The sequence below is a fragment of the Salvelinus fontinalis genome, chromosome 4, assembly GCF_029448725.1.
Source record: "Salvelinus fontinalis isolate EN_2023a chromosome 4, ASM2944872v1, whole genome shotgun sequence".
NCBI classification, from domain to species: domain Eukaryota; kingdom Metazoa; phylum Chordata; class Actinopteri; order Salmoniformes; family Salmonidae; genus Salvelinus; species Salvelinus fontinalis.
The window spans coordinates 67,843,122-67,861,742 of record NC_074668.1 but is presented as its reverse complement, the minus strand read 5'-3'; the positions used below and the strand labels follow the sequence as shown (position 1 = coordinate 67,861,742).

The 18,621-nt window shown below is 43.7% G+C and overlaps 1 protein-coding gene across 8 annotated transcripts in view; it reads right to left on the bottom strand.

The window, feature by feature from the left end:
- Positions 1-312: 312 nt before the first annotated feature.
- zfhx3b (zinc finger homeobox 3b) overlaps positions 313-18,621 on the bottom strand; it is a 413,258-nt gene continuing 394,949 nt past the window's right edge. For all 8 annotated transcript variants that reach the window (XM_055921126.1, XM_055921127.1, XM_055921128.1 and 5 more), the window contains 3 exons: positions 14,087-14,213; positions 8,160-13,721; positions 313-7,012 (listed from right to left, as the gene is read on the bottom strand). In XM_055921126.1, coding sequence (XP_055777101.1) covers positions 5,292-7,012; positions 8,160-13,721; positions 14,087-14,213 — 7,410 coding nt within the window. In that variant the 3' untranslated portion in view covers positions 313-5,291. The remainder of the gene's footprint in view (positions 7,013-8,159; positions 13,722-14,086; positions 14,214-18,621) is intronic.

The window sequence follows — 18,621 nt, the reverse complement described above, 5'->3', positions numbered from 1 at the left end:
GAGAATACTGCTAAGCTATGGCTGTGTACGGTTACTGTATTTCAACTCTACACTGTAAATACAGAAGAAAGCATAAAGGATCAAATGTTCATGGTACAGAGAGTGCAGCTATAATAGTATCACCGTATACAAATCATTCATGGCAGGAAAGGCATTCTGATTTGAGCTAAATGTACAAACTGCTATTCAGTGTTCAACATTCTCTCTCTCTCTGTATGTGACACTTGACTTTTGCACCATTCATCTGTCGTCTTCATTCATACAATACAACTGAATTCAAACAAAACACACAAGGATGAGGCACACAAGTAATGCATTTTATGCTCATACTTTTTTAATGTATCACAATGAGCAAGAAACATACTTGATGAAATATTTTCAAAGGAGTATATTCAATTACCATCTACAATCAACTTAACTAGGACAACAAGGTTTTTGTGACAAAAGTTTCTTTAAAAGTCTGAAGTTCCATGTGGTTTTATGTATGTTAGTTTCCATGTAATTTGGTACAGTTTGGAAATCTTCATCATATAATTACAGTAACAAAAAAGCTAACAAGACTACAGTATAGAAAAGACATCAAGAACAACATTTTTGGTTTAACTTGCTCTTTTTTGTACATTGCAAGGCTGTTTTTTCTACCCTCAGTGGGCTGCCTGGAGCCACGGAGCCATGCTTGTGAGGCTCGGAGGAGGAATAATTCAAGGAAACAAAAAGAAAAAGAAAATGCATTAAAAAAACATTGTGGCACCAGGAGTCACAAAAGGAACAGAGAGAGCTCCAAGTAACAGTTCATCTTTGAAGTTGGAGCAAATGGTTTTGTTTGGTTGTTTGTTAGTTTGGTTGTTAATTTTGGTTGATTCGCTTTTTTTGTGTGTAACTGCCTCTTTAGGAATGGCAGCCTAGAAAACCCTTCCCCTTTCTCTCTGGATCATTTCTCTTTTTGGTTGGTGTGATGAACAGAGAGAGGGGCGAGCCGCCATCTGACTGAAGAGCTTATACTTGTCCATCAGCGAGACAAGCTGGAGGAAATGAAACAGGTAGCAACAACATGAACCGGGAGAAATGAAGCGAGCATCTCTGTCCATCCCGTCCAGAAGTGCGGAAACATGTCCGTAAAAGAGCAGAAGCAGAGGCAGAGCTGGAGAAGAGAGAGACACAGAGCAACAAGGAAGCAGCTGGAGCCACTATAGTTCAGCTTCTTTATCTAATGTCTTTCCTCTCTGTGTCACACATGTCCACTGGTTCCAGAGTCCATTCCCATCTCAGAGATGTAAGCAAATATGGTTGTGATATTAAAGCCGCCTTGAGCCTGCCTTTGGCTCCCATGCCCAGTTTTGGTGTGCCCACAGCCTCTCCTGTCCTCTCAGCAAGATCTCCAAAGTTTCCCAGAGTTCATTTCTTCTTTTCATTCCTTCTTTATCATTTCAAACAAAAAAGTTGATGTCTTGTTTTAAATATATCTATATCTGTATACATGTTCATTTTCACAGTGGGCAAAAGATGACCTCTACAGCAAAACCTTGTCTTTTTCTTTCTTTGCAATTGTCCATGAAAATCAAGTATCCCAATGTGAGTCAAAGGATCTCAGTTATCTATTGTTTTGTGCCACAATAAAATATACACTTATCTGGGGCACAAATTGTAATTTTAAATTTTGTTTTTAACTGCATAAAGCTTTGGCCACATTCATATATTCAATCAAAATAAAAACTGCTCAGTGCTTCGGTATCGTCGTTCTCCTCTTTTTGATTTTTGTTAACTTTAAAATTCAAATTTCTAAAACTTCACCACTTTATTCATAATCCAGCTTTCGGTTCAGTACGTTTTGGTGCGTAAATAAAAGTACAGTATAAAATAAAATGTATAAAAACTCAAAACTGATGCTGGCTCTTATGAAACACACTCACTCACTCACACGCACACATACAAACAGTCCATGCTGGCTGAATCTGTTGTGAAGAAGACCAGGACCGTCTTCCACAAAAGAGCCCAAAACAAAGATTACACTTCAGAAATAAGAGATCAAACAGTGTCAAAAAAGACAAACAAATATAAGAACATTATTACACCATAAAGTGGCCAGGTCATAGAATAAAGTTGTTTTTTTAATTCAGCAATTGAAATTAAAGCTAGTGTTAATTTATATGAGGAAAAGTAATATACAGAAACTAAAATAACATACAAATAGTTATAAGAAAATAATAATACATGTCTGACATCTGAAAACCAAAATAAAGCAAACGCATTCAAGAATAAACTGTACAACATTAGAATTCTCAAAAATAATCAATAAACAATATTCTAGAGAACAGGACTAGAGGAGTGGCAAGCTTACAGACCAAATCAACCGAATTTCAACAGCATGCGTAAGGAAGTATTAACACCAAATCACATTGCTCTGCAAGACGTAACACTTTTAACACACTTCCTAGATTGCAGCTTGTATCAATTGGGGCAAATACACTTGCTATACACTAGTGGCCGAAAACCAGTTATTCACAAATTTAAATATGCCTTGGTTTTGGTGTAAAGGATTTAAATAAACGTTTTTAATCTATGAGAGAGTGGGGATAATTAAGCACATCCATTTCCACTGCAATAAGATGGAGCGAGTGACCTCTTTGGACATGAAGGCATGACATACCTCTTAACTACAGTATCTGAACACAAGGGACATCTTCAAAAAAACTCCTGCTTTTTCCAGACTTATAACGCTTTGGAATGAAGACGTCCCTTAGAAACCTGTAATCAACATTGTGCGTGAAAATGGCTTAACGCCCTGGAGACACCTGGGGCAAGTCACAATTGGATGTCCCAGGAAGTTGGGCCGGCACTCCAGACTTTATTTCCTTCTGAGACTTGTAAGTTGAGAGGCATGATGATGTAACCTAGGAGACGCGCCAGTACCAGATGTATTATATACATGTATTGGTAACCAATATTACTTGCTGATCAAGTGAGTAACAAACTTAACTGGAAGGAGGGGTTCTTATCAACCTTCAATGCCAGACACAAAATGACAGATCTAGGTAATTTTGTTCAGCAAACAGAATGCTAACTTTACACAATAGCTTACAGTCACCTTAGAAAAAAAAATAGATTTTTTTTTTTCAAATTAATTCAAATGAAATCAGTCCTTGCATAAGAAAAAAAAAAACTTTGATGTGATATTTGGAATGCACTGTTCTATACTAATGTTATATATCATTGGCTTTAAACATTGGTCTGTTCAAAAAGAAAATCGGCAAAAATGTCCTTTGGAACATATATTCACAGTCTTCAAAGTTCCGTTTTTGCAAGAAGAAAAAAAAAAAGATGTCGCAGAGGCAGGAAAATGGTTTATTGTTGTTTTAGTTAAAGCTTAGCCAAAAAGCAAAATGAGCATGCATCTAGCTAGGTATTCTTTTTTTTAAATTCTACATTAGCAGCAAAACGTATGTCCTTGAAGACCAGACCTTATACATTTTCTTTAAAAAAAAAAGACTTTTTGTGAGTAACAGAAAAGTTAAAACGAAGACTTATAACCTCTATCTTACAACTGCAATGGCTCTGTAACGCTGCTACTCCACAATGCAAGGACAAGGGCCCTTTTTTGGTTTTTGGTATTCTTGGTATTTTACGTAAAAAAGCCACCTGTCTGCTTGCAAAGAAGCAAAAACGGCAACTCTGATGCGTACTCATTTATTTTAAAACTTTGTTTTCTTTCCTCTAAAAACAGCAACAAATTCTCAAGTATAAAGAAGCCTCTTTTCTCATCTTTATGCACCAATGGTGAAAGTGTTTAGTCTTTGGATTTTCTTTTTGTTTTAAAGCGTGATAATTATTATTATTATTATTATTGTTTCATTTTCTTCATCTATGACAACAACAACGTAAAGTCTAAATGAAAATAAAGCCGAAAAAAGACTGTAGCCACACTACATGAAGAACAAAAGGCTTGATTTGTAGTGCCGAAGAGGAGTAACTATCTCCATATCTACAAATGCAGTGGAGGAGAAAAACAAAGTGAGGTGAGAGAGGAACAAGTAAAGTGAGAATTATGAGTCAGACAATGTTAAGTGCACAAAGGTAACAGAAATAAAAGTAAATATTGTTTAACATTTCACCCCAGGTCTTTTTTTCTTTTTTGGTTAGTACCATACCAACCAAAACAGAGAGAAAAAACATTTTGAAAGAGAGAACCCTGCCTAGTGGGAGAGTGGCAGTTGGGTGAACGTTAGCCAAGAAGCCGAGAATAAGACAGAAATAATGTTCAGATAAGTTACTGCTCCATAATCTAGTCTATCGGAATGACCAAGACAACATCAAATGAAGCGCCTTAAAGTTGGACGATACAAAAGCTAAATGTACAAAGTTTTTTTTCAATCTACCATACTGTTTAAATTCATTTCCAATGCAACAATCTACTTAACACCAAAAATGTTCATATCTATCATAAATACAGAAAGTTTTTTTTATCAAAAAAATCTTTTTTATCCCCCATCAACATGTCTGCAATGCTCTCCGTGTCTGGGTAAAATGGGATTGCTAAATTTCCCCCTTTAAGAGTATTTCAAATGTTTAAAATCAGCAGATCAGCTACCCTTTTAAATGCCCAGAAAGCTATGCCTTTATGATATTTTCACTCATTTTAAAACTTTCTGTCGTTAAAATCAATTTCTGGAGAAAAAAACACAAATGTTTCTCCTGTTCGGAACAAAAGGTGTAAAACAATGAATTTCTGTAACAGAAAAACGTCTGTGAGCTGTTGACCTGAGAATAAAATAGACATTACATTATTCTTTTTACTTTTGCAAGCCATTGGTATTTGAACGCTTTGACAGCAGAAAACTGTTAGACTATTCTCCCATACAGTACATACTGGCTTTTTGTGACTGTGCTATTAAGTGGAAATAATTACACAAACAAGGGACAGCTTGTTGACTTTGTCAAAAGGGTTCTTGGGCCATTTAACAACTTTGAGGCAGTCCATTGCTATACAGCATTCCTCTATCATTACCCAAAACTTAACTGCAGTGATCTTTTCTATTCGTATACATATATATGTATATATTTCAGTTGAAAGAAATGAAAACCAGCATGTTGATATGGGAAAACAATCCAGTAACATTTAAATTTTTGGTTACAAGCTTTGGAATTGCAGTTAGTCTTTACACATCTTTTTCTGAAATTGTTTTGTATACTTTTAAACGTATTTTAACATCGCTGCTTTTTTGTTTGTTTTTTCCCATTTGTGTTTTTTTTTGTCTTTTGCGTTTTTAAAATATTGTCCATCACCGAAAGCTCTTTTACAATCTGATGGAGTCCGTTCCTACACTAGCAAGATTACTACTACAACTACTACTGTCTTTGAGACAGCCGGGCTGTTGCGGCACCTCCGCCGTCCTGCCCAGCCTGTCTGCTGACTTCTGACTGCTGTCAGAGTCAGACTCGTCGGTAAAGACGTCTGTTGGTATCGAGGTCTGAACTCCTGAGGTGCTCAATGAACTTGAGGTAACCGTTGAATGTGAGGATACTGGAGGAAAAGAAGAAGAAGAAGGAGTGGCATTGGGCTTCCCAGCTAAAGCTCTGGAGAAAGGGGCCTGGGGCCAGGGTTTGCCGGCAGCTGTGGTGTTGAGTGGGGTGGCAGAGGAGGAGCACAAGGATGAAGAGACAGAGGAGGATGGCATGGTGGCTGATGTCGTTGGCGGGGGAGGGGGGGTGCTGATGAGATGAGTGGCAGACTGCGAGGTAGATGCGGTGTTAGGATCGGGGAAGCAGGCTGAAGAGTGAGGTAATAAACTAGTAGCGTGCTCTTTGGCATTTCTGGCTGATCGCTTGATTGTTCTGTGTTTGTGCAAAGCCGAATCCAGGTGTTGACGAAGCGCTTTGTCCCCATCCAACGTGGTGTCGCAGGCCAGGCAGTCGTAGAGGCTGCCCACCCCTGCACCTGTGCCACTGGGGACACGCAGCAACACCTCTTGCAGGTTTGCCACAGACTGACCGAAAAAGCAGATAGACTTCAGGTGATTGACGGCCGCTTCTTCCTTGCTGAAGACTGCTTGACATTTGCGACACGCCAGCCTGTACTGCACCTTGGGGACGATGTACTGGTCTAGAAGGGGGTCTGCGACTTTGCCATCCATATCGTTCTGCTTGGAGGGTAGGTTATTGTGAGAGGAGGAGGAGGAAGAGGTCTCTCTGTGGGGGTTGCCTTTCTGCTCCTCTGTTTTCGCTGGATCTTTGGCAGATTCTTTGCGGTCCCCCAAAGGTTGAAGGGGAACTGGAGTTTGGCTCGCTTTGGGTTGCTGGATCTGCTGAAGCTGCTGCTGCTGCTGCTGTAGTGCCTCCTGCAGGCTCTGCTGATATTGCTGGTAGTGCTGAAGCAGGGACCCTGGGGACAGGCCCATCAGCGCTTGGGACAATGTTGGGTTGTAGGGGAACATGCTTTCCATGCCGTACATTGGCTGCAGATAGCCGCCTTGGAGAGCTCCAGGTATCTGCGGGGCGTAATAAGGGGAAAATCCAGGCATGAAGTAGGGCAGGAACTGACTAGTCAGTAGAGCTGTAGGGTCCGATGCCAAGGCAGCCTGCAGGGCCTGGAGCTGGGCAGGGTCCACCACATACTCCATACCCGGTGTGGGCATGGAGGTGGCGGGCACAGCTGCGTCTTGTTTTTCTTTCTTGGCGCTGGCAGCAGAGGTGGATGGGGCTGGGGTGCCTCCTGTGGAGGATGGCGTTGAGGGCTTCTCTGTCTTCTCCTTGTGGTGGGGCTTCTCCTTCTCTCTTGACCTCTCAACATTACGCTCTTTGGGATGTTCAGGCCGGGAGCCTGACTGGGTTGTTGTGGTGGTGGAGGTGGAAGTAGGGCTGGAGTGGGCGACAGATGTGTTGGCCTGTGCTGGGCTGGGTGATGCCAAGGAGGAGGAGGAGGGAGGCTTGTTGGGTAATCCAGATGTAGGGAGGCTGGGTGAAGGAACACTGGCACCAGGCATGTTCAGAAGGTTTGGAGGTTTGGGAGGAGTTAAAGCTAGAGGAGATGAAACAGAGAAATAGGAGAATTCAGAGTTAGAGGGGGATTCAAGACATTAGTTATTCATAGATGCATGTATGTGTTTTTCTAAGGTGTTCCAGAGAGCTACTGTACACACTAATTATTGGAGCTCAGTGCATTAATAACTGAGCACTTTATTAAAGATAAATGTTTTTCACCAGAGGTAATTAATTTGATTGCATTTGCTGATTCTACGTTGGCCAATCAGAAACTCAGCCTTTCCAGGAAGGCCCATGAGAAGAGGTCTCAATCACAATATTTACTAGAGTTAATCAATCAAGAAGTAGCTGGGCAATAATAAATAAAACAACTGACAAACTGAAGATTTAGATACATCTTAACATAATAAGGACTCCAGTATCTACTACTTCAAACATGTGCAAATGGTTTCTTTACATAAAGTATGACACTGACCTTTAAACAAACTTAGGAAATCAAAACATGTCATTTAAATGATAATAAGGTCAAATACTACTAATGTTCCCAAGGTCAAAGAGGTTAGAGAAGGTGAGCTATTAGTATTCATTTTAGGACTTTGTTTAATGTTCTCTAACTGAGTGGTAACAGTTCAAGTAGATCATAAAGTTGACAGCAGATGTCTGAAGATGCTCATTCAGATTTTATATTGTATTTGTTTGTTGTAGCAGCGTCTCTCCAATAACGCAGGCCAACACTGTCAAATGTCAAATGATTCATTATGAAATACCACGTTATGTAAAAATAACCTGTTTACAGGTGCCTGGCAAATCCAGATTAAAATGGAAGGTGCCCTCACACTGTTATATTGTATTACATGTATGTATTCCAATGTGAATATTTCCAGATGACAGATTGATTGATGACAAGGGTATTTCATCTCAAGAAGGTCGAAATGCTACATACTGGAAAATGTAGGAGAAATTCAGAGCCTTATTTATTCCAAAGTGCTTACTAGTTTTCCCAGTTAAGACCTAGTTAATGGTTTTACTTGAATGAGACCCTACATTTCCCTCTCCATACTGGTACAGCACTTCTTTTCAATTATGGATATGACAAAATATTACATTTGATCCAAGAGTGCTTCATCGGTTTAAGACAACTCTGATGAAACAGTGATCTATGTGACGTCTGAGCGATGACATACCTGAGTTTGATGAGTTAAAGCCAGGTAAGGAGGTGCTTCCGACACCTGGCAGAAGTCCAGGGGGCATCCCTTGCAGATTTGAATAGGCAGACTGAAGGTTCAGGGCCTGCAGGGCGGGGCTATCAAAGATCCCCTGCTGCTGCATGGCTTGCTGCTGTGCCAGTCCCAGGACCTCATTGGCTTTCTTGATGCGATCCATCTCCTGCTGGGCCATCAGCTGGCGGACAGTGGCTGGGTCAAAGTACTCCTTCTCCTTGTCCAGTTGGCTCCCAATGGTGTCCTTTACCTTGGTGATGTGTTGCGCAGAGAAGATGTGATCTCGCACGGAGAGACGGGCACTGTACTTGATACTGCACAATGTGCACTCCGTCTTCGGCCCCTCGTAGGATGTGTGGTTGATCCCGAAGTGCTTAGCCATACTGAGCTTGGCCTTTTTCTCCTTGGCGCGAGCATTCTGGAACCACACCTGAACCACCCTCTTTGGAAGTCCGATGTCATTGCCAAGTACCTCACACTCCAGCATGGTAGGTGTCCTGTAGTCATTGAAGCAGGACTTGAGTAGCTTCAGCTGGAGGTTAGTCATCTGAGTTCGGAAACGCTTTTGGCCAGGACGGTCTCCACTGTCGATGCTCCTGCTGCCGGAAGCACCGGGGCTTGGTGAGCAGGGATCAGCCAGACTGGAGGTCTCACTGTAGTCAATTATATTCTCATTTTCATAGTCTCTAGCATAATAGCTTGTCGAAGGGCTCACCAGCCCTGATGACATCTGGTCGTCATTTTCAAGAGAGGGGGCTGTACCCACAGACTTAGACAGGTAATCACCACTATTTTGACCATGCTTTTGATCAGCACTGTCATTGTCAGCATTGGCCTCATCACCAGTGGTGGTATCTGTGATGGCCGTATTCACTGAAGAACAGTCGTCATTATCAAGTTTGTTCTGGTCAAAGCTAAGGTTGACAGAGGACATAGATGGACTCTCAAAGTCCTCCATTCCTCCTTCAACTTTAATGGATGAAGGGCTCAAAAGGGCCCTGGGAGACAAGTCCATGTTTTTGCTCACTGGTGACAGAGAGGAGCATTGTCCATCATTGTTAGAAGGGGCAAGCTGGGAATAGCTGGAGATATCCAGAGGATCCATCTTCATTTGCATCCCTTCCTCAGTGAACATGCCAGAGAGAGCTAGGTTGTAACCGGCACGTTTGGCTTCATGCCAATGGCGGGAACGGATATGTGCCTCTAGTGCAGTTTTCGCCTTGAAGAGAGCACGACAAAAAGGGCATCGCCGGTGAGCTTGCGCAGGCCCTACAGCCCGAAACTGTCCCTTCCTTTCCCTGGCTCTGGTATTTTGGAACCAAACTTGCACTACCCTCTTCTTCAGTCCCACCTCATGAGCAATGTGGTCAAGCATTTTACGAGTAGGGTTTGAGTCCAATAGGTATTTCTGATAGAGGATCTCCAGCTGCTCAGGTGTGATGGTAGTCCTGAGGCGCTTGTCTCTTTGTGGCTCCTCCCCACTGTTGGTGCTGTCATTCTCTCCTGGGCTAGTGCCTGCTTTCTCCTCCAACTTCCTCTTCAGGGAGTTCATGGTGGAGGTGGGTGTTGATGGAGAGGTGGCAGAGCTGCTTGGGATCTGTGGCATAGCCCCAGAGAGCAGTTGACTGGCCAACAGGGGATTGCTAGGATCAAACAACATGAAGGGCATGTCCATTGGGCGGTCCAAGAACTGAGGGTGGATGAATTGGTTTTGCACAGAGAGGAAGTGGAGTTGCTGGTGCTCCTGCCAGTGCTCAAAGGATGGGAAGCCAAGCTTGCACTGCTCACACTGGTATTGGATCATTTGCTGTGCCAGCTGTTGCTGTGATGCAGAGCTCATGTGAGGGTTGAGGCCCATGTGGGAGCTCTGAGAAGCTCTCTCAGCCTGGCTTGTCTGAGAGGCTGAGGGACCACACTCACGTTGCTGCTGAGAGAGGGAAGGAGAAGAATGCTTGTTTGTCTTTGGGGCTGTTTGTGGCTTCTCATCTCGTGCTTCTCTTCTCTGATGTTGAGTCTCAGATTGGGGCTGATGCACAGTCTCCTGTTTGATGGTGGTCTGGTGCTCACGTGTATCTGAGGACATTTCAGCCAAATGTTTGGGCTTCTCATCATAAGAGTTTGATGTGTTAGCTGGTGAGGCTTCCTCCTTCTCAGAGGATGAGAGGTGGGAAAAAGCTGAGGTGGAGGGAGGTAGAGGGCAGAGGCTTGAGGAAGAAGGCATAGGGGTGTGACAGGAGGACCCAGAGGGGGTGTAGTATTCATGAGAAAGATCCATAGAGTCCTCGTTTTGGCTGTCATATTGCCCGTCATCGTCTTCATCTTTGTAACACAGCTTCTTTTGGTGCTTTATGAGGTCAAATATACGCTGGAAAACCAGACTGCATTTCTTGCACTGGTAGTTCAGGTTGGTGGTGCGAATGTAACGGTCATTGGACAGTTCTCTTCGTTCACCATCTTTACTTCCATCCCCCTGGTTTTCATAATTCTTGCGTGCCTTCTGACGAGCATTTTGGAACCAAACCACAATGACACGAGTGGGGAGGCTCAGAAGGTTGGAGAGCTGTTCAAATTCATCATCTTTGGGGTAGGCGTTAGCATCAAAGAAGTCCTGAAGCACCCGCAATTGGTAGTCTGTAAACCTTGTTCTTGAGGATCTTTTACTCCCATAACATTCCTGTCTTTGAGGCTCAGGGGAAGGGGGTTTAGAGTCAATTTTGATATCCTCCATGGTGGTAATGGGTGGGTTGTTGAAGTTGTAGGGTGAGTCTTTGTTGCGCTGGCGCTCTTTAAAGAGGGTGTTGCGGAACCAGTGTTTGATGACTTTCTGGGGCAGCCCTGACTTATCTGCCATCTCCTTAATCTGCTCCTCATTGGGGGAGTTGTTGATGTCAAAGTACTGCCGAAGGACCCTAAGCTGGTCATCAGTGATACGTGTCCTGGGCCTCTTATTCTGCTGCTGCTGTAGCATGGCTGGTGTAAGTTGCTGTTGGTAAAGCTGGGCCAGATCATTAGCCAGTGACTGTGACTCCACAGATGACATCTGGGATTGCATTTGGGAGGGCATGGACTGTAGAGACATTGACTGCATCATGAGTGGTGAGAAGAGGGGCATATCCATTGGCATGGAAATTTGAGCCATTTGAACAGGAGGCTGTGGGGTCGACACAGTTGGGGGTGTGATGGAGGGAGCAGAGACAGGAATATTTGGTGTTGGGGCTCTCTGTGGAGGGGGTGGAGGTGGAGGAGGAGGAGGAGGAGGCGGAGGAGGTGCAGGAGCAGGAGGAGCAGCCTCTGGTGTCTGGGGTCTGAGTGGATACAGTTTGTCATACTGCTCTCTATATTCCTTGGCAAATCTCTCCAGGGAGCGGAATGGGAAGAAGGCCTGATGGATGTGCTCCTGATGACTCTTCAGAATTAGTATGTTGGAAAATAGTTTTCCACAGGCCTCACATTCCAGCTTCTCCAATCCCTCGATGGGGTCCACCACTCTTGTGATCCCACCAGGTGTGCTTGTTCCAGCTGGTCCAGGCCCCGCTGGCTTCTTCTGAGCTTTCTGCTTGTTTTCATTGTATTGAATCACTAGCTCAAACCCAAAGTTCTCCAGAAGGGCTTTAGTGGCATTTCCACGAGCATCTGAAGCAATCCTTGGTGGAGGAAAGCCAGGATCGTGGTTGGAGTTCATTGCAGTCTGTTGCATATCCTTTTTTTCGTTTGACTTGTTGTCAGAGCTGTCTTTTGTGACATGTTCCTCAATTTTCTCTCTTAAGTCTTTTTCTCTTTGTATTTCCCTTTCTCTCTCTTGCTTCTCATTGTGGGCGGCAGCGGCCTTCTGCTTTTTCTCAGCCTGGTGAAGGAGATTGGCACTCTGCTGAAGCAAAGCCATCTGGCCCTGGGCCTGAGAATGGGCTTGGGCCTGCTGCTGTTGGTGCTGCTGCTGAAGGTGGTGGTGCATCAGCTGTTGTTGCAGGCAGCTTTGAGCCTGAGCCTGCTGGGCAGAGTTCTTCAGGTCCTCCAACAGAGAGTTGGCAGTGGAGCTTGACAGGCCAAGTGCAGAACTGTTGAGGTTCATCTCTGGATTCAGTTGGAATTCTGCTCCAGGGATGTAGAAAGGGAAGAGCAGCTGCTGTTGCTGCAGTGAGTGAAGAGCATCAGTTGTCATGGGGAAGTGCTGCAGAAGTGCTGGGTTGAAAAGCTGGGACTGGATGAGGGCAGCTTGCTGCTGGAGCTCTTGTTGAAGCTGGGCCTGGGCTTGGGCTTGGGCCTGAGCCAACTGCTGTTGCTGTTGCTGCTGAAGCTGCTGCTGCTGCTGGTGCTGCTGTCCCCTTGCAGAGAGCATGTCTGCAAATTTCTTCTTTTTTGATTCATGGTTTTCAGACGGATGACAAGTCATTGAGGAGTTCCCAATGCTTTCAATGCTGTGAGACTGGCTCATGTGGTTGCCTCCAAGACTACTCTGTGTAGTCTGAGCCCCAGAAGAGCTGTGGTTGCTGGAGCTGGTTGTTGAGTTAGTAGCTGGGCTTGGGCTTGGAGTTGAAGTGCTGATGGAGGATCCCCCGCCACTTAATCCAGAGCCACTGCTGGAGCTGGTGTTTCCTCCTGCTGCTTCAAGCTTGGCTGCTCGGGCCTTGGTCTGGTGGAGGACAGAGCGCATGTGGATCTCTAGAGTAGAGCTCTGGCTGTAAGCCACATTGCAAGTGCTGCACTTGAATGGTTTGTTGTCAGGGCTGCTGGTGGGCTCTGGTTGACCAGTGGTGGACTCCTGTAGGGCCCGCTTGACCTTGTGCAGGTGTGAGACAGAGTTGTAGTGAACCAGAAGAATGTTCTTCTGTGTAAATGACTCTTTGCACACTGTGCACTTGAAAGGACGAGATGGGTCCAGGAACTTTTCCATTGTAAAGTTAGGACCTTTCCTGAATGGCAGGGCACGCTTGGGCTCTGATCCAAAATCTTCTAGCAATGAGCCAGAGTCGCTACCTGTTGGGCTTTGCTTCTCCTCTTGGTCACTGTCATCTCCCTCTTTGTCATCTTCTCCCAGTCCACCGTGGTCCTCTCCAAGTAAAGGATCTCCCATCACCATAAGGTCTCCGTTCATCAGTAAGCCTCCATAGAGCTGTTGGATGTCAGCCTCGCTCAACTCTAGGTGGCTGGTCTCCAAATGTTTCTTCAAGGCCTGCAGGGTCCTGAAGCTGCGTTGACAGAGGCAGCACATGGTGGCTGCTCTGATGACGTGGTACTGCGAGTGCAGCTGCAGTTTCTCCACCGTCTTGAAGGCCAGGCTGCACTGGTTGCAGCGATACTTGTAGACATGCCGGTCTGAGACAGGCAGCTGAGGCCTTTTGTTGTGAACCTCGTTGAAGTGCACCTGGAGGGAGTTAGAGGACTTGAAGACCTGGTTACAGCCTTTCTTCCAACACAGGAATCCTGTGTCTTCCCTTCCAGACTGCTGATCCTCCAGAGGTGACTTGCGAGCTTCAGCTATTTCTGTAGGCAGTGAGACCCCTTTCTCAGGCTCAGCATCTAAAGGTTCTGTCAATAAATAAAGAGAAAGAAAAAAATTTATTAAGGAGGCTCCCACATAAGCAGAGTCTTCGTGCAAGAAAATGTAATTTCAACAGAGGACATCTTATCTCTACTTAGGAGTCCTTGACGCATGTATCATTTCAGAATCCCCAGGGAAGGGGGAGGTTGCAACACACAGAAGTAATAACTAATTCAGACTCCCGCAGATACAGGAATCATTATTTTTCCTTTGTTGTCAATGACGGCCTTGGCATGATCTCCTACATTTTCATTACATTGTCCAAAGGGAGAACCGTGCCATCGCTATCCTTCACATATAAATGAAAGTAGGAACAATTAAAGCATAGGAAAATACATGGTGCTATACTGACCGGCTTGTTTCTTGATATCTTCAGAGCTGGAGTTAGCCGTGGCCTGTGGGGTGCTGCTTTGTGCCTCTCTGTCTGGGCCTGGTACTGGTATGAACATGCTTTCTGGCAGAACCTCTGATGCCGTCACCTGGAAAATCAAACACAAGACACGTCCCATGTTAATTACTGTCTGGTTCTATTATACAACTGAGTTTCTGTAAGCTCACAAAAAGATGATGTTGTTATATATTCTTTCCACTTAAAACTGCACACATATTTTCCTGATGGAATTGATAGACATCTTAAAAAATCGTGGAAACCCTTGCACAAGGTTTCTCTCTCACATGCACTAACTCACACACTCACAAATAATCATATTACTTTTGACTTTATTTGCCATCCCTGGAATTTGCACTTTGATCACTGCTGGTGTTTTGTCATGCGACTGGAAAGTTCTGCTGCAGCCAATTAGTGAGATGGCCTGAAAAGCATACCTTGGCCAACTGAAAAGCTTATTAGGCCACCTAATTAAATAATTATTCCATGAAAAAAGCACATACCATTACAATGATAAGAACCAGAGCAGACAAGAGGCATTCTGGGTAATATAAGCACTATCAATTTGGGGAAATAGTCTGTGCCTTCCAACCCTGCATAAGTCACAATATAGTGGTTTAATGTCAGTTACGTTAGAGTTATTTCAGGTGCATTAAGAATACAAAATTAGAGCTACTATGGATAAATCCAAACATGAACAGGTTCAATAAAGATTTCTGAAGAAATACGCAAAGAAATTACGTTTCAGGAGGAATGCTATGCATTTTTCCACTATACAATGGTTTAATTTGTTTCTACCATTTTAATTAGAACATTTCAAGGAGCAATGAATATTGATTAAAAAACTGCAGAGAAGCGACCAGGTTTTCTTTGCTCTCAAAAGGTTGAAGTCAATCATGGGTGAATGACAGCCACCTCCCTCCATATTACCTCCCCCCACCCCTCCTCCTCTCCCATATCTCCCCCTCATAGCCCCTCTTTCCCCTTACAGAAATGCAACAATTCATCAAATGCACTCATTAAGCGGCTCCTATTTAACAATAATCAGTGATTGAGATTGGAAGAGGCCGGGAGATGAGGCACTGTCTGCTTCACCTTCCTTCAATTAACTCCCCAAACAGAATAATCAGCCTCACTCCCCACGCTGCATTTCAATTCACAGTACCCCAACACACGCCACCCCTTTCCCTACTCCCCACAGTCTCTCCCTACAGTCCCTCCCCACCCCTGTCTCTACTCCGCACAATCTCTCCCCACCCCTCCAGGTACTCCTTACTGCAATGGACCACCCTTCTTGTCTCCTATCACCCCATAATGGTCATCCTGGCTTTGCCTCTTTACTTACATGTGGATGTGTGTTTGATAACATCAAACGAGGCTAAACAAAATGAAAAGGAAGAATATCATTCAAATAGCTGTTTTGACCTTTACTATCTAACACAATATTCATATTCTTCAAAAATAACCAGTCAAATCTTATCAACATATATTTAACCTTAAGTCATCAGGAGTAATGTATAAAGGCATAATGGATTCACCTAGTCATATGAAACATAAAATAAACTGTTTACTCTGTCTACATTTGTGTGTACCTTTGGTCTGGCCTGTGCTTCTAAAAGGAACAAACTCTCTGTCAGTCTGCAACTGGCAGTGTGTACTGCAAATAGTGACAATGAGGACGTGTCTGTAAACAAAGCATGGCACACAGCTCCAAACAGACCCGCTCTAGTTCTACACAAGGCCGAGTCCTCCTCAAGCAACAGCGGGTTTGCATAGGGCTCCAGGGTTAAGTGGAACAGTAAACATTCTCTAGTCCATCACTGTGCGATTAGTCTCATCAGAAATTCACTGGAAAATATTCAGATACTTTCTGTTTTCTCCTCCCTGCTCTCTCTCTCTCCTCCAAACAGAGAGTGGCAAATTAATGCAACCAGCATGGAGAATACCACAAATACAAAACAAAGCAGCGATTTACATTACAAAGTGGACTGTTTCTAGACAACTGCTTCATTAGACAACGAGAGGCAAGAGCAGAGAGTATCCCAAGGTCACTTTTCATTTGGACCGCCTAATTGGCAAACATAGTTCAAAATGGCTATCATCTAGCCAGACTCAGAATTAATGAAGCACAATTATTTTCATTACCCCTATCTTAGACAGACAGAAAATGAGACATAGAATGAGAGAGGGAGGGGAGGAGAGAGGAAGAGAGGGAGCGAGAGAGGAGAGAGAGGGAGGGGTAATGGAAGGATGGGGCTGCAGGAGAGAGAGAGAGAGAGAGAGAGAGAGAGAGAGAGAGAGAGAGAGAGAGAGAGAGAGAGAACATGGTGGATAAAAATGAAGGTTGAGAGAGTGTGTGCATCTTTATGCATGGTCGACATGAAATAAAAGTCTCCTATTTCAGAATTCATTAGGCTCGTCTGCTACACATGTGAAAAAAATAGAGTACCGTTCCATCTATATCCACCAGTAAAAATTAAAAAAAGGTGCTGGTTTTAATGTGCATTATATTACCTATGGTTCTCTCCTGAGTCTTTGTAGGGGCTCAGTGCATTATTATCTCTATAAAAGATAAATACTGCTGCCTTCCATACTAAAGTGTTCGCCATTTGCTTTCTAGCTGGGCCAGAAAGATGGCTAGGCAGCTAGGCAGAGCACCGTTCTCCTGGATGATTGTCCAGCGAGCAATTCTGTTCCACAGGCAAGAACAAACGTCAACATTTGCACAGTCATTTACAGGAAATCAAAGGAGAGAAAATAAAACCATATTTCCATTTGATGCTGATTAAAACAAAATGAGCTGGGTTATTTCGCTGGGGTAATGTAGCAGAGGTAGACAGAGTCAATGTTGTAAATACTGATATTACATGTGTGTGAGTCTATATCTAACTTCAGAACGTATATTAAGGCTTTAGGCTTTACGTTTTTTGTATCGCTCTGGGTGGAGATAGTTCCTAGATAGTGGTATATGTATAGGAAACGTTAGGGGTGATTGTACAGACACACAGTCCCTATTGTCTCTTTGTGAAATTGGTGCATTCATTATTCACGTGAGATTTGAGGTTGGCACGCTAGATTAAAGAAATAGTGAATAATAATATTTCCATTGCATGAACTTGCATTTCATTAAAGGGAAAAAAGTATTCATTCAATTTAAATTAATCTGCGTCACAATAACTTGAATATATTATTAATAAAAGCCTTTGTTTTGAATAGCGCTAAGGTGATCACAGACACTGAGAGAAGATCAATGTGCTCCTGAGAATAAATGGACTGGGAGGTAAGAGTGCAGCTCATCTAGCAAACAACAGACTTATCTGTCTCTCTCTCCCCCTCAATATCTCAACTGACTACGACAACAATGAGACCGAAAAAAGGGCTCATTGACCATAGGCACATTAGACAACGCCACATTAGAATATGGCTAGAGCATCTGAACCTAACCCCCATAATATGTGACTGGCAGTGAGTCAATGGGATGCCTTGGAGCCATTTCACAATTAACAGTTTCCTTTGTATTTTGATAAAGCTTCAAATGTCATCAATTTGGAAGAGAGAAGACTGGAGAGACATGCTCCATTACAGCCAGCCAGGCAGGCAGGGTGAGTAACAGTCATCTCTGGGTTGCAGAGAAGAGACACAGCTAAGGCCTCCGTTGGTCCTTGACCTGATGGGGCCCAGCCGGCCTGCCTGCATTGCCTTTTGTGTACAGACATATGCTACATGCGCTAAGCTCACACACGCAGAGCAACAAAAAGGCTGTGCGTATTCCCATGGCCTCTTCATCACTTCACACAGAGAAAATAAATGACTAAACAGACACAATGGTAAATATAAATGTGGTAAAGAATGTATACTGTACAGGATGGGCTGGGTATTAAAGGCTAGGTGGCAGAGCCATGACATCCTGTGTTGTGCTTTCCTCTCAACGTATTCAGTGTGTTTAAAAAGGCCCATGAAAAAAAGATGTCATGAAGTACCCATGCAATCCAGTGGCCATGGATTAGGAGGATAACAGTAATCAATGTACACATCTCAGAGGCAGGCGCCTACCTGTATCTTCACAAACAGAAAGACCACAATGCACCAGGAGAAAGGGAAGGAAAACCCAGCAAGAGGATTAAGGACTGAACTGTTTAGCTTATAAAACACCATATTTGTATTTGTACAATAGCTGATGTGTGGTGAGCCTTCTGGTATTAAATGGTTGCAGTGCATCCCCCAAGTGGGTGGAAGAGGTGATTTCCCACCCTACTATGTAAAGCTCTTTGAGCACCTACTGTAGGTGGAAAGGCGCTATATAAATGCAATCAATTATTATCATTATTATTACAACAACAGTTGTGTTCACCCTATTTTACAGAGATGGATGTGTGCAGGAGGCTTGGCATTGATATTTTAGGATGGTTTCGTTTAGCTTGAGGGAATGTGCATTCCCTGTTACAATTGAGCTGACTGTTGGTATGTAACAGCATTGCAGGGGCCATGGTTAGATATTT